The sequence below is a fragment of the Nomascus leucogenys genome, chromosome 20 (assembly GCF_006542625.1).
Source record: "Nomascus leucogenys isolate Asia chromosome 20, Asia_NLE_v1, whole genome shotgun sequence".
Classification (NCBI taxonomy): domain Eukaryota; kingdom Metazoa; phylum Chordata; class Mammalia; order Primates; family Hylobatidae; genus Nomascus; species Nomascus leucogenys.
In genome coordinates, this window is record NC_044400.1 from 3112871 (window position 1) to 3138122 (window position 25252).

The window sequence follows — 25252 nt, forward strand, 5'->3', positions numbered from 1 at the left end:
TTCTCAGGCAAGAAGAAATTCAGATACTCAGTGAATACACTGCTCTACTGAGCTTTCAGTCAATCCTACTTTTTAAAAAAGCTAATAAGACACTTTTTTTACAACAGTTGCTATCTTTTCAGAATTGAAGTGACAAATGTCAAGTTTTCTTAGTTCTGAAATGAAAAAAAATTAGAGCAGATATTTAAGCAAAGTAAAAGCAAAGATGGTCAAGGTTGACTTTGCTTATGCTGTGTACTGGGGCACCTGCTCACTTGAAGTGAACTCTTTTGAGGCCAGAAAATGGCTCATCCTCACACAGGCACTGACGTCTCCAATGACCATACCTTCAGGGTGGCTCAAATAAGGAGAAACAGACCAGCCAAAGTTTAATTCAATTTTATTTTCCACTTTTAGTATTTTTCAAATTATACAACATGCAGTCTGCCAGAGTACCCACACATCTTCATTTTAGAACCTAGAAGATTACCAAAATTTTCCGTGGGCCAGAGGAGGGTGACTTCCAGATCTTTTGTTACATGGACTATAGTACAGCATCGTCATTGATATAAACCACGATTCTCCCCTCAAACCCCCCGGAAAAGTTTGTCCACAATTTTTTTAATGTGAAAGCTACTGTACAGATACATAAAGCCCAGAGAACACACATCTGCAGTACACAGGACACACTTTACAGACTAGACATGTATAATTCTACAGAATGCCCTATTCCCCTTCTATCTGCACACAATGAACAGTATTTAAAACTGATACACAATTTTTAAATAAGTAAGCAGACTTCATGGAGCGGCACTTACTTCGGCAGTTATCCAGCCATTATTCAATGCTTGGTTTAAAAAGTCTAAATTGTTGGTGTTAAATGAAGCAATTTTAGATTATGATGGTTTCTTTAGCTTGCTCAAGATTCTGGGCTAGACAATGAAGTGAAATCTTCCCTCCACCCTCTGCCTTTCCCAATATGTCATATAGCCGGGGTCCAAATGTCTCCTGCCCTGCTTAAAAAAAAATGCACTTCGAAAGGAGATTGTTAAGAACTTTTATTTGCTTTCAGTTATTTCTATAAGAACTAGAGCTTCTTTATGTAAACTTTAGGGCTTTAAAAAGTCACTAGATGCTACATTCTAGACAAACATTTTTATTTCTTCATTTATCCCAATATATCTATAAATTTCTGATTTCTTAATCACATGATTCTATTTCCTTTAAAAGTCTTAATGCGAAACTGTTATTGTTCTGTCTACTATCTGCTGTTTAACAAAAGCAAAGTGTGCAGCATTTGAAGAGATGATATGTTTGCACGGAATTCTCTAGTAATTGACAAAAACACATTTGGCATTATATATTTTAGTTCCCAACCATAAATCTTGATATCTCAAACAGCATTCTCCTAATTTACCAATCCACCATCCTGCAGATAAAGATTATTCATATAAACCATCTGGCTGTTCTCTTAGAGCATCAAAGAGTAAACTTTCAAGAAGTAGCATGAAATATAAAATTATTCATAGAGGAGAAAAAGACACAATACACACTAGTCAAAAGCTGCATATAACCAAAATCATATTCATGAGCTTAGTTGTTCAGAAGTGTGGTTTTTACATTTAAAGTACAGGGAACAATAGTCTAAAAACCTGAAAATTGCACATATGTGGCTTTTTTAGAAAGTGGCCTACAGAGTACATGGTCCTGATATAAACTGGCTTATTATACGTAGCAATATTTAAGGATCCATTTGAATAACCCATTCCAATAATTTGCCTCCCTTTTAGTCACAGTATAGGAAAATTAGATTAGAAGTCCTATAAAGATTGAAGCTAGGTGAACTGACTGGCTGATCAGCAACTAGCAGAATTATCTTTAAGAGACATCAAAGCCAACTTTCTCTGTGAATAAAAGTAAAGCGAATGTTGTCAGTCCCTTGTAGAGATCAAGTAAAATGGAACTACAAGTGAATGTTTCCCTTTGAAACATGAAAGTGCCAAGCAATTCTTTAGAAGTAGAAAGGGGGTACCCAGGGAAAAATCACTCTGGAAAGAATCTAAAACAATCTATTTTATGATGGATATTAACAAGAGCCAAAAACCATTACTGACCTTTGTTCAATTTCCAAACAAAAAGTAATGGACAGTAGTGGTAATGACAATTAATAATTGGCAATCCTCTCAAACACCAATGTTTAGCTTCCCAAATCAGAAGCAAACATATTAACAAGGTTATGTGGCATATGTTATTACCTGATAAGCTTTGCAAAACCTGCCCCACAAGGACCCTTTTATCAGACTGCAGATAGTGATGGAGCAGGTATATTGGGCTGGCACTGATAACAAAATTAAGAATGAAGAAAATTTAAACAAATGCAAAATTGCCATCTTCATGAAATAAATACTTCAAAAGAATTTGTCCTCCTCTCTCTCCTTATTCCCCACCAAAAACAAAACATACATAAACAAAGTGCAACATTTAACAAATAAATTAAGTCGAAGTAGGTTTGCTTTGCTAGGGAAATTTTATACAAGAAATGTTTGGATGTCAATGCACAGTTCTTAGCACTTTACACACACACACACACACACACACACTTGAGCTACCTTCGACCCACACAGTCATGAGAAAAGCCCAAAGTCTCCCCTGGCATATATTTCATTACAGTGGTGAAAGCTTCAGGGCACAGTGCCAGCTCACTCATCTTGGGCACACAACACGATAGGATAGGAGTTTTCACCGAGATTGGTTTGGTTGTCATTGACTTACCCCCAAATTTGTCAAAACAAATAGCAGCACAGTCAGTTTCCCTGAAAACTTTACTACTTAGAAATTGATCTTCTTAATAAGCCCAACTGGAAGTAAGGGTTGATTCAGCTTTAGATTCATGTATTTGGATAAAGCAATAACTAAATGTAAAATATCCATCTGTGTGGATTTTTTCTAATTGTGCCTAAGAAGATGAAACCTATTTGGTGCCAAAGAAAGAATTCATATAAACAGTCGGCAATTATGGGTTAAAATAATAACTTATTCATGGCAACTTATTCATACACAAGCACAAAGAACAAAATTTTGTCAAGTACTTTCTCCCCAAGGCTTCCTTTTTCAACTGCTGGAATGATGTTGGATTTCTTCAGCAATACCCACTCAAGCTGAAAATGGTTAGAGAAAGCAGCCATTCCCAATGCAAGCTCCAGAACGATCAGAGAGGAAGTAGTGAGGAGAGGGGCAGCCACATTTCCACTTATCCAACTTTGCAGCATTTTCAGCACTTCTGAAAGAATGACGTTCAAACCGGGCCGGCTAAGACTAGTTGCTGCAGGTTCAAAAGCAAGCAGCTCGGAGGTGAATTTTATGACGTTTTGCATTTACACAGATGTATCTGAATGAACAAATTCTACACTGCTACTGTCAGATTGTTTTTCTGCCCCAAAGAAATTTGCTTTGCATTTTAACAGGTGCCATACTAAAAGGTATATTTTACAGATCCAAAAATGTGACCAGGATATTCAAAATGTGTCTTTGGGGTAATTTGTTTCGGAAAAGTGTTCAGAATGAAAACTTTGAACCCTATAGCAGCACTTTTTGTTCCCTAAAAATATAAAACGTGTTTATTTTACAGGAAACCAGACAGTTGAGGCAGAGCATGATCATCTGCCTCCACGGCACTTGGTTGTTCCCCTCTAGGGAATGGCACATTAGGGCGTACAGATGGGACAGTGCACTGCCCAGAGGAGGCTCCAGGAACCACCCAGAAACCAGCCAACACCCCGGAGGCCGAGGCAGCGGTAATGGTTCTGAGTAGTAAGTGGATCTTCTGCAACCATCTCCTTCAGATTTCTCAAAAAGAGAAAAGTCCGAGCACACATCTGTACACACAGAAACTCTACACAGCTCAAAAGACCTGAAACTGGTATACTGCAGATGGCTGGAATAAGCAAGTATAAAAAAAAATGGAAACTGTAGGGGGGAAAATAAAGGAATTGGTGATTAATGTAGTCCTTGACATGCTACGTGGGGTCATATCTGTTGAAAGAGAACCAAAGAGAGAACACAGGAATTAGAAAACACAGTAGAAATTTACTTCTCAAAAAAGTTTTGTTTAATTCTAGATGTTTAGACCAGAGCTGTCAGATACAAATATAACATAAGCCACATATTTTTTGTTTGTTTGTTTGTTTGTTTTTGAGATGGAGTTTCACTCTTGTCACCCAGGCTGGTGTGCAGTGGCGCAATATCGGCTCACTGCAACCTCTGCCTCTCGGATTCAAGTGATTCTTCTGCCTTAGCCTCCCAAGTAGCTGGGATTACAAGGGTGTGCCACCACGCCCGGCTAATTTTTGTATTTTTAGTAGAGACGCTGTTTCACCATGTTGTCCAGGCTGGTCTCAAACTCCTGACCTCACGTGATCCACCCACCTCGGCCTCCCAAAGTGCTGGGATTACATGTGTAAGCCACCATGCCCGGCCAAGCCACCTATTTAATTTTAAATTTCCTAGTGGCTATGTTAAAAAATGAAAAGAAATAGGTAAGATTAATTGTAATGTATTTTATATAGCCTAAATAGTATTTCAACATGTAACTGGTATTACATGTTGAGAGCGTTTACATTACAATATTACTACTGAGATTTTTTTTTTTACACAATAGTGTTTGCAATCTGGTGTATATTTTACACTTTCAGCCCATCTCAATTTGGACTTAGCCATATTTTGAGAGCTCAAAAGACACATGTGGATAGTGGCACGTGAACAGCACAACCTCCTATTTCCTGATCTTGCTTTAAGTATTTAGTCCTAACAGTCTCAACATTCTCTTCCATAAGTCGGTATCTGTTGAGGCTATGGATATTCAGAGTAACATAATGCATTTTCTCATTCCTAGGGGGAAATTAAAACATTTCTCATTTGCCTGCACTTAGGATAGCAAGCAGGTGCAATGGGGCCCCTAACCCAGGCTCTCTGTAGAAAGAGGTTCCCAGTTCCCAAAGATATGCTTCGTCTCCATCAGATAATAAGATTCTCCAAAAGACCACCCCCTTCCATTTCACTCCACTTCCCACCAGAGGTTTGGCTGGTGCTGGGTGCATCTCCAGGATGAACGTCTAGACCAGCCTGAGTGGCCTCTGTCAGCCTATACCCAACACCAGTAAGCTCAACTTTCAGAAGACACTGAAAGGCTCTGCTTCCTGTCACCAGCTGGAGGCCCTAGCTCTGAGATCTTGCTATGGGTTTTGTGCACAGCTCTTGGTACTCTAGGGGATGGGGACGGGGATGACAAAAGAGGGAGGTAGAGCCTGATCCTTAAGAAATACATGGAATTACCTGGTACTGGAAATAAGACAGCCACTAAGAAAAGCCCACCTTCTCTTTTGATTTAAAAAAAAAAAAAAAAAAAAAAAAGCCCTCTATAACCTGACACATTACGCATTATGCTTTCTGTTTTGCCTCCAGAAGGCTTATATCAACATTTGGTGCTCAACTGTGGTAATATCTCAGATTCCTGCTACCATGCTCCTTTTTTTTCTTCACTCTCCTGATTTATATGTTATAATATTGTAAGCAACCTTACATATTTTGTATAAATCGGCAGAATGTAAGTTACATATAAATAGAAAAATTCTCAGTCTAGAAAGGGGTTATAAAAGTAGATAAAAGCAAAGTGGGTGAAAAAGGGAGAAGAAATACAGAACGGAAACTGAGTAGGAGAAAAAAAAACAGAACAACACACTCTTTTAAAAAATACCACCTCTTGGCCAAGTGCAGTGGCTGATGCCTATAATCCCAGCACTTGGTTTGGGAAGCCAAGGTGGGTGGATCACTTGAGGTCAGGAGTTTGAAACCAGCCCAGCCAACATGATGAAACCCCATCTCTACTAAAAATACAAAAATTAGCCCGGCATGGTGGCATGTATGTGTAGTCCCAGCTACTTGGGAGGCTGAGACAGGAGAATTGCTTGAACCTGGGAAGCAGAGGTTGCAGTGAGCCGAGATCATGCCACTGCACTCCAGCCTGGGTGACAGAGTGAGACTCAGTCTCAAAAAAACAAAAACAAAACAAAACCACTTCTTTACTGACAAGAAAAAATATTCACAGAACTCATTTGGTATAATCATCCACAGTGGCAAAGCTACACAACTAAGAAGGGCTTAAACAACCCTAGAGGGTGATATTCCTGTCATTTTTAGAAGTCACACAGAGTAAGATGCCTTTGGGAAGAACATGGCCTTTATGGTGAAATTTTGGGCTTATTGTCAGTATTAGAAGTGAAAAACCTAAAAGCATGGTCATAGTTGTTATTTAAAATCCACTTTGAGCTGAAAACCAACAGGAGTGCTGCCTGAATGCCACCACTGAAACTGCCATTTCACTTTCTCACAGGTTCGTTTCTCCACGCACGCTCTCCCCCGGTCAGATGAGATCCCCTTGGTTGGATGAGATGGCCGTCCTGGTGCCTGGAGGCAGAGAGGTGCCGGCACATACCTTGGATTGTGGGCTTATGGCCTGACGCAATGTTTGCAGCCAAACCGTGTTGACACAGCAGGCACTAGACACAAATGCAATGGGGCGGCCTCAGTAACTCCAGCAGACCATGAAGTGACACGATTTCCCCTGGAAGCCTTTCAGTCAAAGCCCCCGATCCCCGCTGGGCAAGATTCAGCAGGTTTTGGCTCATAGTTTGGAAGAAACACGGGGCCACAAAGGAGGCCCCACCTGCTTAGTTTAGTCACCTCAAGGAGCGTGAGAGAGGAGAGGAAAAGCACAAGAACTCTGCCAATAAAGGGTCCTTTCTTTACTAGGATGCAGTGTTCCTCTTCATCCCCAGTTAAGGATCTCTACAGGCCTGTCTGCTGAGAAGTCTTTCCAGCAGGCCCAAGAAACATGGATTCCAGTAGGATGCTCTCATCCATCCTTCCCACTATTTGGATCTTCATATCCTTAGATAAATTCATGGGAGAAAATAGATACAAATTTTAAAGGTAAATGGTTTTGCCCTGAGATAAAGCATTTCTGTTTGTTCTAATCCCAGAGAGACTGAGGAGTCTGGAGAATCTTTAAAACCCAGTCCTGTTGACTCTCTTCCAAGTAGCCACTCACTCACTTAGAGGCAGGGGACTGGACCAACTGACCTGCTCTAGGACTTCCCCTGGCGCTCTGCCAAACTGGAGATGGCAATTCAAAGTGGCAGCGTGTGACCAGACTTAGGAGGAAATAAAATCACCTTTCTTTAGAAGGGGTGGGGAAGGCTAATGTAGGAAGTTAATTATACAAGGGTTTTGCAAGAAGTATTTAGAGACCGTTTTCACCCCCAACTTGGGCTTTTGCAATTGCTTGCAGTGGATTTAAGCTTAATCCAAACAGTACATAGTTTTAGTTTTTCTTTTGCATTTTTATAATTCAATCCCCACATTATAAGAATTACCGATTGTACTCTACTTATCACTGCTCAATAGAAGTGGATTTATCTCATTGGAGTTTTGGTACAATCTGCTGTGGAGGAACAATTTTAGTTGCTCTGAATTTATGATTCTGAGAACCATGAAGCTGAAGAGTATTAAAGTGGAGGAGCCTACTGTGCTGCAGACAGAATCAGGAATTCTTGCCTCCGGGTGCTCCACAACTCCCCCCTTTGGGTTGAGAATGCCAGTTTCAAAGTCTTCTGCCGCTGCAGCACCCACCTACAGTTATTTCTGTCCTCTCTCCCTGCAGTCCCACCTCAGCTGGGTCTGTCCCCATGACCACTTTAACATTAGCTAACATGCATGGGGGCCTAATTTTTGCCAGGTACTCTTCTAGGACTTTTTTCTTTCACATTCTCTCATTCAATCCCAGACAAACTTGTGATATGGGCACTATGATCCCAACTTCCCCATTCCACAGTTTTCTTAGCTGTCCAATGGCCAAGAATCTCGTCTGGTGTGACAAGGGGGGATTATCTTTATACGCTTCAACCAAAACAGCACACCGCAACAGACAGAATGCAGAAACAGCTGGGGGAATCCAGCTGCCGTCTATTAAACAGCCAGGCATCAAAGAGATTTGCAAAAATGTAAAACAATACCATTTGGCTATTTTTTGTTTTGAAAATAGTTATTTTCATTACAAATCACATTTATGGTAACATGTATGGGCTTATTACTATTTTTTAAATGAACCTGGCAGTATTCTAAATATTTTGTTTTAGTTTCTAAAATGATACATATCAATAAATATAACCTATATATATATAAACTCATTGATCCTTGTTTGTTGTTTGAGATTGTCATTCTGTCACCCAGACTGGAGTGCAGTGGCACAGACATGGCTCACCACAGCCTCAAATTACTGGGCTCAATCAATTTCCCACCTCAGCCTCCCAAGTAGTTGGGACTACAGGCGTACGCTACCGTACCTAGCTAATTTCTATTTTATTTTATTTTATTATTATAGAGACAGAGTCTCACTAAGGCTGGTTTCAAACTCCTGGCCTCAAATGATCCTCCTGCCTTGGCCTCTCAAAGTGCTGGGATTATAGGCGTGAGCCACCATACCCAGTCTATTGATCCTTTTTAAGAGGAGAAAAGATCCTAAGGCCAAGAACTTTGAGAACTGTTGCAGAGAAGATCGTCGCTCTTAGCCCAGGATCTACCACTCATAGTTATGGGATCTTGACAGCTCATCCCACCTCTTTGGGATGTAGAATGAGGAGACAGGATCAGGTGACAAGGACAACACAGATGAGCACGGAGTGCTGTTCAGTGCCAGGCACTAGGGTAATCTTCATGTATTTGTTTTTGTTTATTTATTTTTGAGGCAGGATCTTGCTCTGTCACCCAGGCTAGAGTGTGGTGGCATGATCACAGCTCACTGCAGCCTCAAATTCTCCAGCTGAAATGATCCTCCCAGCTCAGCCTCCCAAGTCACTGGAGCTACAGGCATGCACTACCACACCTGGCTAATTTTTTTTATTTTTAGTACAGACAAGGTCTTGCTAAGTTGCCCAAGCTGGTCTCAAACTCCTGAGCTCAAGCCATCATCCTGCCTCAGCCTCTCAGAGTGCTGGGAGTACAGGAGTGAAAGAATTGAGTCACACCACAACACACAAAAAACGGGCATCCCAAATTCTACAAGAAGCAACGCACTCCGGGGTCGCATTGCACCTAGCTCTTTATTTTCAGAAAAAGCCCTTCTTTCACTAAATTATGTGAAGTTTGGTGGTTTGGACTTTTTATTTGTGGTTTTATTTCAATTTAATTTCTAAATTTGTTTTGACTTGACAGTTGTATAAGATCTGTAAGTAGGAAATGTATACTGTTTACAATGTGCAAATACTTAAGTATTATAATAAAATAATTTAAATCAACTCTTGGGATCTGTGAGAATTGTATTCCTTTCAAAGTACTGTATTTACTACTCAAGTTTGAGATAAAATGGTCTAAATACAGGAAAACCAAGAAAAAAGACCATTCTGCCACCTTCGGTCTTTCAGAAAACAGCTAAGGTTTCAGCAATGCCCCACTGGCGCCATCTGGTGGAGACATTTGAACAAGTCCCCTGGCTTGCCAAAGTACTGCCTGGAAAGGAAGTGGATCTCCAGGGCTCTCAAAACCAGGGAGCTGGGCAGATGTTTAATCGGGTGTGTACATTAAGTGTGGGGCTGCAAAGAAGGACTCAGCACTGCCTGAGAGGTCGGTTTTACACCGTCTCTGGTCTCAAGAGCAAGACCCTGCTTCCTCCCTCCCTCTCAGCTGATCATCTGGCTTCTTGCCTGCACGAGAAAACAAGCTCTAAGGTGAGCTGGATCTTGCCTCCCGATGCACCCACCCCATCTACCGCCCACCCGCAGCTGTGCTTCCTCCTCTGCCCGGCTCGGCTATACCATCACCATCGCACACAGCTATGCTGTAATATCTCCCATCTTACAACAGAAAAGCAACGCAGCCCCACATGAACCCCACATCGCTCCATTTCTCTGATCTCCTTCAAATAAAACCCCCAAAGCGGATTCAGCTGCCGGCTCTACTTCCTCATCTGCTCTGTCTAGTCCATGCTAAGGTCACCGCCATCTGGCCTTCTTCAACCACCCAGTCTCTATCGTCATCTTACTCAAGCTCTGAGCTGACCACCTTCCTTCTAGGGTCAAGGTCTTCACTTGACCTCTGTGCCCCCACATGATCCTCAGGCCCCTCTGCTGGTGCCACCTCCTTTCTCTGACCTTCCCATTTTCCAGTGCCTGGGCCTGGTCCAACTCGCCCCTCAGCTCCCCTCTCTGCTGTCTCCACCTTTTCTCTAGGTTGCCTCCTTCAGACCCATGGCCATACACACTATCTACAGGTCACAACTCTCCAGCCCTGGCCTCACCTCAGCCTCTCTCCTGTGCTCCAGACCGACGGATCCAGCCGCCTGTTCCACACACCCACCTGGGTGGTGGGCTCAGCTGGATGACTGAGAGGCAGCACATAAGCAACATGATGGAAACCAAGCTTTCCCACAAAACCTGCTCATCCCCCGATTTTCCCTGGCATGGTTAAAAAGGGACCAATGTTTCCCTCATTGCTAGGGCCCACAAAAATCTAGGAACTACCTTGATTCCCTTCCTTCCTCCTTTTCTTGCTCTCAATCCTCATCAGTGAGCCTGACAGCTGAATCAGCTCTAAGCAGGCACTGACTCGGGCCACTTCTCCCCTGCTGCCACCACCTGGGTCTGGTACCGGACCCTCCCCCATGGCCACCTACAGTGACCCCCTAGGCAACCCCCAGTGCTTACTGTTGCCCCATTCCTACCCCTTCTCCAGGGTCCAGCCCAGAGTGGCCTTGTCTAATCATGAACCAGCTCCCACTGCTCCCATGCCTACAGCCCCAGTGGCCCCTCACACTAGGTTACAATCTAACTTGCCCACAGCCTCAACACCTTCATTTACTTGGGCTCAACTCCCTCCCCAACCACTCTAATGAAGATGGGTTCTCCCAGATCATGAGCTACCGCCTTATCAGCCTTGCTAACATTCCTCAAATAACCCTCATTCATTCCTACCTTTGAGTGATCATCGAACCACTCTCTCCCAGGTTGCTGTGTGCCTGGCATTTTTTATCACTCAGTTCTCAACTTAAATGTCACCCCCTCTTCTAAAACAGTGTTTCTATTCCATTAGCCTGTTTTTGTTTTCTTCTGAGCACTTACCACTACTTGAAGTTACCTTGTTTCTTTTCTGTCCGTCTTCCCCTAACAAGCATATCACTGCACAAGAACACAGCCTTCTTGTCTGATTCACTGTGAAACCAAGTACAGAGCTAGGCTCTCGATGCCTGATCCCACTTAGCCAGTAAGAAAGACTAAAGCTGACAGAAATCAAGTAACTTGCCCAATGTCACATCGTTGCACTGCACTGCCCCATATGTAGCTCTGGGGTTTGAAAAAGATCATCTCCTCCTGAGGCAGCCCCCTGTGGATTTGAACCAGATAAGATCAAAGCCAGCATTATCCTGGGTTCTTTTGATTTTTGTACACTGGCATCTTCATTGGCTCTGAAACCTTGAGGATAAACCAAAATACTCATTATGGCTATAATTCTTGAACCCTGAAATGAAGCAGAAGGAAATTCCAAAGATATCCAGCTGTAAGAATATGTGCTTTGACTCCACAGGAGGGCTGGGGTGCAATTGAGATCGTTTCTACCCAGGGAAGAGACACTTCAGAATGAAAATCCCAAAGGTCAGGAAAGACTGTCTCAAAAAGGCTTTGTTCTCATCTAAGCAATGAATTCCATATTTCCAATTGTTTTTCAAAAAAGGATTTAGCATTTTTTTACTTTTCAATTGCAATTCCTGAATCTGTTGATTACTACCCCTTTTTAATCTCCACTGACAAATGCCCAGTCATTTCTTAAAAATACTCATAGCCTGTAGATAAGCAAATTTTATATATATATATATATATATATATATATTTTAGATAGGCTCTCACTCTGTCACCTAGGCTGGAGTGCAGTGGCACAATCTTGGCTCACTGCACCCTCCACCTCCTGGGTTCAAGTGATTCTCCACTTCAACCTCCCAAGTAGCTAGAGTTACAGGTTTGCATGTACACGCCCAGCTAATTTTTCTATTTTTAGGAGGGAAGGGGTTTCACCATGTTGGCCAGGCTGGTCTTGAACTCCTGACCTCAAGTGATCTGCCCACCTCAGCTTCCCAAAGTGCTGGGATTACAGGCGTGATCCACCATGCCCAGCCAATATTATCTCATAGCAACAACTAGGATATTCAGTTAGCAATAGGCCTTCCCTACCCAGTGGCTAGGATTGATTGCTGTAGAGCAACTAAAACCCATTTAGTAACAACTATATGAATTAAAGGACACTATAAACCAACATGTATCAACTACCATGTTCTGTGGTGCTCAGCTGTACTGGCAGCTAACATTTTTATTGAGCAATTATTATGTGCTTAGAAGCATGACCTCATTTAAGCCTTCTGTCAATGCCAATGACCAAGATAAAAGATTTTCCCCACTTCATATATGATGAAACAGACTCTGAGTTTAAGTAACTTGAAGGAAGTGGAAGACCTGACACCTGAACCCAGGTTCCTTGTCTAATGCCAGTCCCCTCAGCCACACTGCCATCCTGAGAGCTGTAAGAGGGGGCCTGTTTATTTTGTGGCCTGGTGAGAGAAGCACCTAGTTATAGAAGCTGTGTCTAAAGCTGTGTGGAGAAGGTATGTCAAGGAGGCTCTGAATTCAGATAAAACTATCAAAACCACTTGTCACACTTTGAGTAAAGAAACGAATTGCCAGCTGGGCACAGTAGTTCACACCTGTAATCCCAGCACTTTGGGAGGCTGAGGTGGGTGGATCATGAGGTCAGGAGTTCAAGACCAGCCTGGCCAACATGGTGAAACCCCGTCTCTACTAAAAACACAAAAACTAGCTGGGCATGGTGGCACATGCCTGTAATCCCAGCTACTCAGGAGGCTGAGGCAGGAGAATCGTTTGAACCCAGGAGGCAGAGGTTGCAGTGAGCCGAGATCATGCCATTGCACTCCAGCCTGGGCAACAAGAGTGAAACTCCATCTCAAAAATATGATGATGGGTTGATGGGTGCAGCAAACCATCATGGCACATGTATACCTACGTGACAAACCTGCACATTCAGCACATGTATCCCAGAACTTAAAGTAAAATTTTTTTTAAAAATGCCATAATGGGTGAGGGTGGTTCTGTCACTCTGAAGGTCTTGAAAGTCTCCCCAGACCTACTGATTTTCACTCTTCTGTATGAGAAGAGGCTACACTGGTGATGAATGGCCAGCATTTGGTTGTTTGGAGCCTACCTAAAATATGGGACTGGCAGACCTTTGTTGGAACCCATGAAGGTGACTGTCCCACTGCACAATCTCTGGACCCCAGAATCCCTGGACCAGTATATTTAGTAAGGTCTTGCTGGGAAACACACATACACACCTCTCTGCTTTCATCAAATGAGGTGATGCCTATATTACATCTAGCCCAGTGCCGCGGCATATTAGGTGCTCCACAATGCACAGTGTGCCAGCTGCCCACCCCAACATCCACTCTCCCTGTCCTTGCCCTAAAAGCATTACCTTTCTCTGGGGTGGTGATGTGCCCAGCTAAAACACTACCTTTCCCAGCTAAATGTGGCCATGTGGCTCGGTGCTGTCCAGGGAAAGGGAGGCATCGGCACTGCATGGGGCTTCAGGAAGGCTACTTAAAGGAGATTCATTCAGGACAGCTGCTTTTGCCTCTTCTCTGCTTCCTCTCTGGTTGCTAAAGTTGGAATGTAGGCATGATGGCTGAAACTGAAGTCATTTGGTGACCTTGAGCTGGCCTTGAGTTCAGGAGGCAGGCACGTGCTTAACCTAGTTAAGAGGCTAGGTTTGTTTCCACTGTGGAGATTCTTAACTACTGATGTACCACCTTCAAATTTCCCTTACATAAGACAGACGTAAACTGCCATCCTGTATAAACCATGGAGAGTTTTCAAACTTCGATGAATATCAGAATCACCCGGAGTACTTGGTTAAAAAGACAAACAAAGCCCAGGCCCTTCCTCCTCTAAGGAGCCTGGGTCTCTGGGTGCTCAAGGATGTCACATCCACCAAAGTTCGAGGACCACTGCTTCAGGCTTTTCTGTTCTAAGCTGCCCAGCTGGATCTTAGAGTTCCCTTCAGGTATCAGCCTCGATACTGACAATATGTAGTCAAAAGCAACTTTCTAACTTCCAGTTTCATTCTATTTCTGATTGGAAGCAGAGATTAGATAGGAATGGGGTGGCCCACTGCCAAGACCATTTCCCATTTTCCTGTCTAGAAGACGGCAGATGATGGCAGGCACACTGCCCGCCCGCGGGCTGCCTCCGCCTTCCCTCCTGTTCCCACTACTCTGACTGGCCCCTGGCCTGCTCCTTGGCACTGCCTGGGGCACCACAGGTACAAGTTGTGTGGGGGCAGCTACCAAAGCATTTCCCTTGGAAGTTGTAGCCTAAGCCTGGGCCATGCCGGGACCCTGAGTGATGGCTCCAGCCCCTCCTGCTCGCCTTCTTGCCTTGATGCCGAAAGGACTGGATGAGGAGGGGTCCAGGCTTCAAAACCTTGCATGCTTGCCTGCCTTGGGAGCCAGCTACCCTAGCAAGGGCTTAGAGTCCAAGGACAATGTTCAGAGCCACCTCTTCCCATCTGCATGTTCAGAGCTTTTCTAAACAAAGTTTTCTGGTCACCTAGTCATCTGTCTGCCTGCCCAACTAGTAACCTCTTTTCTCCATTTCCATCACAAAGGACGACAGTTTTCGCTCTCTGCTTCTTGTCTGTTGTAAAGAATATCACTTGTTCCTTTCTTTTTGCTGGGAGAGAAATGTCGGGCATGTGGGTTGTGGGTAGAGAAGCTCGCAGACCACCATCTCAAAGAAAAAAGCATCCTGGACCCACCTAGATATCTTCTTAAAATCCCCATTTGTTGAGTTCAGATAGTAAACATAAAAACATCACTTTCTGTTATCTGGCTCTTTCTTTATATTCTGCTCCTGAGACTTAAAGCGACCCCCAACTTCTGTCTGCTCTGGGTAAAAGCAGTTGACAAACAGGTAATGCCCTTTGGGATGCCAACTAAAGAGGGGAGTCCCACAGGCAAAACAAAGCTCAGCTGAATCACTCACCACCCCTACCCCTGGAGGGGATTAGGCCGGGCCTGGCTCCAGGTCCCATGGGCCCCAGGCAGCCTCAGCTAGAAGACCCCAGGGCTCTAGACTGAGTGAGGACAGGTCTGGGTCTCTGTTTCCCTGGAACCCCCAGGGCGTGTGCTGGAGTAAAGCCGAACTCCTCTCTACTGAAGGTCCACTGCCAGGCAGAGGCTTTGGAAAGGCAAGAAGCCTCTGCCTCTAGATAGAGAAACCACCCTTGACATGGGACTCACTTTGTATTTATTTCTGATAGTGAGTGGAGTTTGAAGAGCTGCCTCCTCCCCCTCGAATGGCATGGACGGCCGTTGGAGATGAGGCCGGGTAGTGTCCGGGGCGGATGGGCTTGGCTGTAACCAACCAACAGAAAGAAGAGAGAACAGACATTTAGAAAAGGCTTAACAGCAACCCTGATATCTTACAGGTCACCTGTGACAACTAAAAGTCACAATTCTTATCAGCAGTACAATTCTTATCAATCACCAGATCTCTCTGAAAATGGGAAAACTATCAGTATACTTAGCAAATCCAAGGCATCCAAATATTTAGGGGACAGAAAGAAACATCAATTAGCTCATTTCTAATTTGGGCCAAGAAAAGTTAGAAAAAAAGATTTTCAGTTGTATCTGAAATGGATCGTAGGTTCCCCATGACTTTCAAGGATATCTGTGTAGCCCCTCAATTTGGATGCCGAATTCTGCCTGTGATGCTGTTTTCTGGGGAGAGGGTCCATAGCTTTTAATAGATTCTCAAAGGGTATGAAATCCTACACATGCAATGAACCACTATTCTAAGGTATGATTTAAAACTAGAAACGTGAAACTGCTGGTTTACGATACATCTACACAGCAATATCTGATGGGAAATAAATTAATTACATGTTATTGGAGATGTTTCAATTTAAAAAAAAAAAAAGGAGAAGAAGCTGTTTAGAGAATATCCCTAAATTGTTTTTATCCCTATGGCTACCCCAGGAACTAGGACTCTGGCTACACCCTCATTTCCTACATGGGCAAAATGCCCAAATCCATACAGGTCTTGAAGAGGCTGAGACTCCAAACCTCCCCAGGTTCTGTGCCCGCCTGTAGCCACACCCTGTCACGGATGCCAGCCTGGCCCTTTCAGGAGTATTTTCAAACCTGCACTTGGAGGCGTTCCCTGGGCTCTGGCTACATATGGGCTCCTTCATGGTCCCACCGCGTGCAGAACACAGGGCCCTTCACACCTTGCAGAGAAATATCCTCCTATTCCAGTATTTCTAAGAGTGTACCCATTTACAGCCCAAGACCTAGGCCTACAGCCTTGGCTGGCTTCTCTCTGCCCAGCTCAGAAGCTTTGAGACCACGATGTATGCTGGAATATCTCAGAGTAGGATAACGGGGGCGCCTGACATTCCCATTCCCCAAGGGTGAGCACAGGGTGCGGTGAGGGCTGCGTCCTGCGGGCTCCAACCCAGCCTTTCAGATGTTCCAGAGCGGGCCAGCGCTGTCTTCACCTTTCAGCAGATCTTAGCTGGGAGGCCGCAGTAGCTTCTCAAACCCGGGGCGCCACGGTGCACGAACGTACCGATCTGGGCTGAATGGGCCCTTCTGGCCATGTTCTTGGCCCGCACGGCCTCCTTGATGCGATCCACCTCCTGCTGGTAGCGCTTACGGTCCCGCATGGCATTCTCCTTGGCCTCCTTCAGCGCGCTCTCCAGCGCCTTGACGCGCTCCGCCGTGGCACGCAGCCGCTTCTCCAGCTTGGGCAGTTCACAGCGCAGGTCTGCGTTGTCCCGGACCAGCTGGGGCAGGAGGATAAAGGAAGGGAGTTACTACCAGGCAGGCAGCATTGCACAAACCAGAGTAGCCAGAAGCAGCCCCTGCTACTGAACAGGTGGCCCCCGAATGGTCGTCCTTGGCACTCCCTACAACCACAGAAAGGAAAGGAAAACTCAGACTGTGGGGTCCGGGTTGCTGAACACGTGATTCACGGGGTGCAAGGAACGGTGGGGTGGGGATGCAATTAAAAGCTATTTCCCACCCCAAGAAACTTTCCATCTGAGGCAGGATTTACCTCCTCTTCTGTTTGGGTGTGTGTAGAGGAAAGGGGGATGGTGTGAGAAGATCGACCACGTATGAGAATAGTAAATTAGCATGAGAAAGCTGAAGCACTTAAAGTCGGTCCGAAAGGACTCAGTGAAAAACGCGCGTGTTCCTGAGCTCTCAGAGGGCTTCCTTCCATGCAGAACCTGCTGTTCACACTGGCATGGGGTTTGGACCCAGCTTTGCAACACATCCAGAAGCTAAGGAAGAGGAGGAGACTGCGCCTTTCTGCTGACTGAAGAAGCAACAGGCCAGCCCTAGGTAGGAGTGGGCTCAAGGGCCAGCTCTTTACGTCCTGGCCATCTGACTTGGCATAAGTCATTTGACCACCACAGGTCTCAAGTATACACACATCTATAACACAAGTGTACGACATAATAGGGGATCCAGATGGATGGAGGGAGTTTTGAAAATCAGAAAGTACCACACCAAAGTGAGCTACTGCTGGGTCTCCTGCTTTGTTCTCCTAGCACCAGCTGTAGTGCCTGGCAGAGAGTACATTTTTCATAAATGCTCATTCAATCCATGAATAAGATAATGCATCTCAGCTGGGTGCAGTGGCTCATGCCTGTAATTCCAGCACTTTGGGAGGTCGAGGTGGGCGGATCACGAGGTCAGTGGTTCAAGACCAGCCTGACCAACATGGTGAAACCTTGTCTCTACTAAAAATACAAAAAAAATTAGCCAGGAGTGGTGGCGCACACCTGTAATCCCAGCTACTTGGGAGGCTGAGGCAGGAGAATCTCTTGAACCCAGGAGGCAGAAGTTGCACTGAGCAGAGATCGTGCCACTGCACTCCAGCCTGGGCGACAGAGCAAGCCTCCGCCTCAAAAAAAAAATTTTTTTAAATAAAAATAAAAATAAATTTAAAAAATGCATCTCAGAGCCCTATTTCAAGCTCCCTGACAGTTTCTGCTTTCGTGTTTCTCATCGACAATTTGTTTGAGTGGCTTCAACTATCTCGAATTTATCATCCTCCCTCTGGGGAAAAAATGCCATCATCAGTAATACTGAAGAAGACTTAACAAGTCAAAGAGAAATGACATCTCCTCGGCCATGTGGTCTAAAAACTTGGGCCGTTTCCATCACATCCCAATTCCTAAAGAGGGAAAACAGCCATGCACACACCAACATTTAAAAAGAAAGTATCCAAGACAAATGACCTGCTGAAATCACTGGTGAGTTTGGACACAGTTATCACTCTCTGTCACTCTAGACAAATGCCAGCACATCGCAGGCATCCGAGAGCGCATCTGAGATCGCTAGGAATGGGCAGCTGAGCAGAGAGGGTGCTGGTTCCAGTCCCGGTCCTCCCACGGTGCAATGAAGCAAGGCACCAGTCTGTTTCCCCATCTGTAAAAATAAAGGACTTGAACCAGCTCAGTGGTGTCCACTTTCAGGTCCAGAGAGGTACCTCAGAGGTGTCATGGGAGACACAGAGGCTAGTTGGTGTCCAAAGTCGGGGTGGAGGCAGGATGAAAAGACAGGCCTCTGAACACTTCCCTCTCCAACCCCAGAGAGCTCAAACCCTATGCGTTATATTTGGCTTTGATAAAAGAAAGTCCTTTATATATATGGGAAGTCACTGAGAACTAAAGGATTTGTAAGGACCTTTCCAGCCCTCACGTCCTCTGATAGTGTACAGTTCTTTTACCTTCAATCTCAGTGCCTTCTCCGCACACTGTGGCCAAACCTGGTGGGGCTTCTTTCCAGGAGAGAGGGGGGAATCAGAGCGCAGCAGGCAGAACTCTCCTACCTGCTTGTGAACTTTGGTGAGCTGCTCCAGGTTATTCTCCAAGAAGGAAATTTTCTGCTTCTGGGCAGCACTGCCCCCTCCATCATCGCTGTCCAACTCCACACTCTGCATTGACACCAAGGGGTCAGCAGGACAGGCTGTCACCCACCCACCCTCCACCCCAGGATAATGTGGATGGAAAAAAAAAAATCCCCATTCCCACCAAAGGGTATTCTGAAAGTGAAAACAGAGAGAGGTTCTAAAAGTCTAGACTCAACATATCCCCCAATTAATTTCCCTTATTAGTATGAAAAGCGATTTAAGGAGGAGCTATTTTTTAGAGAGCTAAAAAAAAAACTCCTTCAAATCTGCTTTTGAAAGTTGCAGATGAGTTATCTTCAGTAAAATATACATCTCCCTTTCATGTAGTAAATAGAGACTTCTTTTCAAAAGAAAGCATTCCAAAACTTATTAAGAAACAACAACTGCGAAAACATAAACCCAGGACCTAAATTTGATTTCAGCCATCATGATGGGACAACAAGTCACCAAACTTGTAACCAAGTGTCTATGGTTCCACTGGGAAGTCTTAATGGCCTCTGCTTGTCCCTTCAGCTTCCAAATCTATAAAATTCATTAATGAATCAGGCTCAAATTAATCATAGCATCCGGATGCTGGGTAAATTCTTGAAATTTATCAGATCTTGAAATTGGCAAAACACTGCACTCCTGGCAAGCCGAGTGGCACAGATAACTTGGAAAGTACAGGTGCAAACACATCCCGGTGTTCCAAGGTGGAAAAGCAGGTTTGCTCTGTCTGATTGTCGAAGAGATCATCATCCTTTTTCTTAAAGGTAACGGCTACATGAGCATCTCAAACCTGCAGCTCTTCAGTGTAAAACTGAGCCCCCCAAATTTGAGCCTTAGCACTGGGCTCCCCAGGGGAGGGTTTGTTGAGACTTAGATTGCCACGTCCCATCCCTAGTCTCTGATTCAGTGGACCTGGGGTGGGGTATGAGAATTTCCATATCTAAACAGTTTCCTAGGTGATGCTGAGGCTGATGGCCAGAGAACCACCAGCAGAAAAACACTGGTCTAAAAGCAGGGCTTTCCTAGAGAGTTTTCTATCATGAAATCTGGAAGTCTGATCTCAAGCTCCTAACCCTCCCTAGGACCACAGCCTCCCAGGTATGGTCATGGCTTCCACCTCCTTCCTCGGACTGAACCTTTTCAGTCCATGTCATAACCTCTGGCCAGGTGCCCTCCCCTGTCTAGTCTCCCTGGCCATCACCTTTGCTCTGGCTTCACTCTCCTGCCAGGTCCAGGCCCCCATGGTCATTTGTATTTTGGACTGTGCTTACTACCTAATTGCCTAGCCATTGCCATGCAGGCCTTGAAATTGCCCATCATTTTCTGCCTTCCTTATTTTCATTTCCAGGATTCTAAACTTGCTTAAACCATGCTGTCAGGGGCCACACCAAGCCCATGCTTCTGACTCAACACCAACACCACTGCTCAGCAATCCTTCTCCTCTTCCATAGCACGTCCCCCACCTTGGTGGCCTGAACCATGTCTAGTCTCCTTAGGCTTCCCATTCTCTTCCCTACTTCCCCACCAAGGACTGAGCCTCCACATAAACCAAGAAGACCCAAGTCATCAAATGTGACTTCTTTCCACCCGCATGTATTTCCCTGCCGATCCTTCCAACTTGACTTCTCCACTCCTCCTTTTGAGGAATTTGTGTCCCTTCTCCTTACCAACCCTATCTAATACATCCGTCTACACTATTAGCCCTCTCCCTCTCAGACCCAACTCTATCTTTGTAAGACATTTGACCTCTTTCCCTTGGCTCTTTCACACTGATGCATTCACACACACACATACACACACTCAAATATGCACACACATTTACACACATATGCACACACTTTTCTTAAACAGACCTTCCTTCAATCCTACTATCCCTCTACACATGGCCTATTGTGTGACATCCATCACTTTTAAACACTTTGAAAGAGTAGCCATCTTGCTGCCTTCGCCTCTTACTCCTTTCCTAAACCTCTGCAACCTGTTTGGGGGAGTCACCACTACGGAGTGTCTGCAGACTGCCGGTGTAGCATGAGGGTGGAAGAAGCTCAGATCCAGAGACCCAGCAGGCCTGGGTTCCAGACCTATCTCTGGCTCTTCCTATCAGTGCAATATTGGGTAAGTTATTTAACATCTGAGCCTGTCTCCACATCTGCAAAAACAGGAACACTAAGCACCACTTACATGGTTGCTGGGAAAAGCAAATAAAATACTGGATGTTGACGTGCTTCATAAACTCTGACCTAGCCCCAATGGCCTTTTAACAAACAAATAAGAGGCTCTCTCGGTCCGACTTCTCCAGGCTTCTGGGCAACGCTTTCGGAAATGGCTGCTCTAAATGTTTCTGTGTCAAGAGCAGTCGCCCTCACACAGTGGGGGCCAGAAAAATATGCGTTCCTTTGAAATGAAGGCCAGAGAAAGCATTCTGACTTCCTTTTACTAAGAAGGAAAAATCAGATGGGAAAATGTTACCAAGTATTTTTTGCCTCCAGCACATTCTTTTAATAACATTCTCTGGTGTGAAGTAATTAATTTTTAAGCATAACCAGCCCTGACTTAAGCAAGTGATATTTCAACTGAAAATGATTCTTCCCTGCCATCTTTGATTTTCTTCTCAGTCCCATTCAGACAAAGAGAACTCACTTTTTTAACTCGGGTGGTCAGATCCTGGACAAAGAGTTTCCGAAGGTTGTGCAGTGTCTGCAATTCTCTAGACTGGAAGAGATTTTTAAAGGCCACTTAAGTGTAGCAATTCACTGAATTTATGGCACATTTGGCACCAGATCATTCCCCCAGACACTTCCCAAGCCTGCCATGGACGCCGCTGGTGCACCCCCTTCCCTGTGACACCCCCACCCTGACCATGCTGACCCCTGGACCTAGTGTCATTACTGGAGCACCTTGAGGTGCAGAACCTGAGAACTCAGACCACAAACTGTAAACTAGAACAAAGCCTGCCCACCTGCTCACCGTGGAACCACACGTTCCCTCACCCACAGAAATTCAAAGGTTTCCTCACAAAAATTCCTACTGGGCTATGTTGTATCAGGATGAATTCCTTTTTTCTTTTTTTATTACATAAATGTTACAGTGTAATACCAACAAGCTTAAATGAAAAATTAGCCACAATATCTCACAGTAACTGACTCACATTTTTCATGTCTCCACACCTGCTTCGGGCGCAAGTCCACACGCTTGCTTGTTTTACATCACTGAGCTTACAGATGAGGCATTTCATGGACTTTCCTCCTGGGTGGCCCTGGGCAAGTTATCTAACCTTTCTGTGCCTCAGTTTTCTTATTGGTAACATGAGAATAAAAACAGTGGTTGCCTCATCATTGCTGTCAAGATTAAATGAGATGAACCTTATAATGTTCTTAGAACATTTTCTGGCACATATTAAGTGCCCAATAAAGATGACTAGTATGAATTTATTGGTGCATATTTCATACCATAAAAGCCATTTTTTCATTAGGATTGTATTGCTTCCTTTTATTGTTGTTGTTAAAACTTTCACTGTAATCTTGGGGGCATTTTTTCCCGTCATTTTGGATTATTTTCTACAAATGAAACCTTAGGAATTAGATTACTGAGACAAGAGCCTGAGCCAAATCTGGTAATCTTTGTTAACAAGATCAGAAGATCAAATATTTCTGTCTGTTCAAGTCTCCATGTATTTACTATAGGAAATATGATCAGTTCCTTGCAAAATATTTTCCCATAGAGGAAGAGGAGAGAGCTAAACTCTGCATGCAAACTGTATTTGTCTAAATTGACCTGCTTTAACACAGAATTTTGAGGGATGCAACTCACACACGCTCACATCTAAAAGGAAGAAACAGACTATAAAGCTACGGAAACACTGAGTGTTTTGCAGTAACGGCTCTCTGTTAATTTAAGGTCTTATCACTGGGCCCAATTCTGTGTTGAAATAAGAAGCACCTGAAGTCAATTGTGTCCTCGGATGAGGTAAATTACTTTCTGCAGGAAACCAAATGGATCTGTGATTATGAATAATGTGCACACAGGACCTGTTTGAGGCTGTGCCGCCTTCCAGCCCAGGGGCAGGGGTGCAGCACTCACTATGTTACAGGCACAGTGTCCCAGGCCTTGCGGGAGGGAGCTCAGCCCGGATACCCCGCTCCGTAACATCTGCGCCCGCCCTGCGTGCGCTCTCTCTCCTTCCCGTCAGTGGTTTCGTTACTGATTGAACTGTAACCACAGTTTACATTTTTTCATAAAAACACCACCACACCAAAGGGGAATGAGAACAGAAGACGGAATGAGAACAGTGCTTTGTCCAAGGGCCAGGCATCTCCTGGGGTGTAAATACTAAATATAGAGTCCTGAGTTTGGCAACTTTCTCTCATTTTGTTTGTTTTTAGGGAGATTCAACAATAAATAGTTTGGGAAGGGTAGTATAAATCATTTAAAATCACTTGTCCCTTTTATTGATGCACACTGTGCTCAGGCAACTATCATTCGGCCTCCCGTGGCAATGCTTTTTCCTCCATCACATTCATTATCATCCCTCCGCCTCCCCACACATGTCCCTCTTCACATCACAGGTTGTGACCCTCCATGCCAAAGCTCAAGGCTCAGCTTCCTGTCACAGTGGACAGCAAGGGTGGGACCAGCAAGGAGGGAATACAAGTCTCATCAACGCACCCAGAGGAGGGCTCCCGCCCCAAAGCCCAGACAGTGTCCTGTTCCAGCCAGTCAGCTGCCCGCCCCGGGCCAGGGATGCCCCGACGGCCAGTTGGCCTTTTCCACCACTGTCCCCTGCAGCGGGCTTCCCGGGCATTCACCCCCTGGCCAGCAGGCTCCATGCTCCACCCATCCCACCCAAACACTCCAGGAGGCAGAACAGGCCCTGCGCTGAGGAGGGCGGCAGAACAGTCAGCCAAGGACAGCGCGTCTATTTCTGAAGAACATTTACGGCTCGGGGAGGATTCCAAGGCTGAGTGAAAACATCCGAGTCTAAAACGGCATACGCTGCAGGGCTCCACTCTTGGGTTTTAAAAGTGTGCATTTGATGCGTGTGGGTGGTGAGAGTGAGGGAGAGAATGTGGGTGCCACGGAGCCAGTGTGTCTGTCCGCGTGCATGGGCTGGGCGAGGGTGCGAGTGGGGAGCAGCCTGGGAGGGTGCGCGTGGAACCGCGCCCAGCGTGGGAGGGAGAGCAGACGAGCGGGGAGACGGGAGGAGCTAGTGAGGAAAATACGTCATTCAAAAGACGCAAAAGGCCACTCGAACTTCAAAAAAGGCAAAAGAGCTGATGAAACATTCTTTAAATATCACACTCCTGAGTGTATGAGAGGAGAAAGCATGTGAGTCCATGAGCATGGAAATGAGTGTGCGTGTGAACGGAGGTGGTTGTGACAGTGAATGAGTGTATGAGAGTGACGGGTGTGAATGCGCCTGCGTGCGTGCGAGGGGGAGTGTCCTAAGACAGCATCTGTGTAAGAGTGTACAAGGGAGTGTGAACATGGGTGTGGGTGTGAGTGAAGGCAAGCAAGGGGAGTGAGAGTGAGCAACTGCACAAGAGTGATTGTGTGAATGTGCGAGTGAGAAAGTGTGGACGATCATTAGTGTGCATGCAAGTTGTGTGTGTGAATGCAAGTGTGCATGTTCTGTGTGTGAACAAGAGTGTGTTGTAAGTACTTGTGTATGGAGGAGCATGCAGGAGTGAGTGCGGCTGAGCAGAGGCATGAGAACAGGAGAGTGAGGAGCTGACCGCATGTGTGGGCAAGGGACTTTGTGAGCCCCGGTGTCAGTGTGTGATGATGTGCTCGCGTGCTTGAGTTGTAGGTGTGAGTGAGACTGAAAGAGGGCATGGATGGCTAGGGACAGTGGGGATAGGGTGCCTGAGAGCTCACGGGTATAAAGGAAGAAAACATCCCAAAATATTTCATTGGTATCACTGATCTCCGGCTGGTAGAAATATAGTGAAATTTTAATGTTCAATATTTTTCTGAATTTCTATAATTATCTATAATTAGGATTACCACTTCGCTGGTAAAACAGATGTAGATGAAGCAATTGCGGGGCTTCATTTCAGGTTCCCCAGCAGCAGCCCCCTTCACAGGCTCCTCCATGCTCCAAGGGCCCAGCTCCCTTTGGACACAGGCATCTTCTGTCCCCAATGGCTGCTGCCCTCATTTCCTCTCCATGGCTTTGAGGTGCAACAAATATT

The 25252-nt window shown here is 45.1% G+C and overlaps 1 protein-coding gene across 1 annotated transcript in view; it reads right to left on the reverse strand.

The window, feature by feature from the left end:
- Window positions 1-362: 362 nt before the first annotated feature.
- The window catches only part of KIF5C (kinesin family member 5C), a 153135-nt gene continuing 128245 nt past the window's right edge, over window positions 363-25252 (reverse strand). The window contains exons 22-26 of the mRNA XM_003278698.4: window positions 21702-21773; window positions 18993-19097; window positions 16719-16935; window positions 15389-15502; window positions 363-4011 (exon numbers count right to left, since the gene is read on the reverse strand). Of these exons, the coding sequence (XP_003278746.3) occupies window positions 15396-15502; window positions 16719-16935; window positions 18993-19097; window positions 21702-21773 (501 nt within the window). The 3' untranslated portion in view covers window positions 363-4011; window positions 15389-15395. The remainder of the gene's footprint in view (window positions 4012-15388; window positions 15503-16718; window positions 16936-18992; window positions 19098-21701; window positions 21774-25252) is intronic.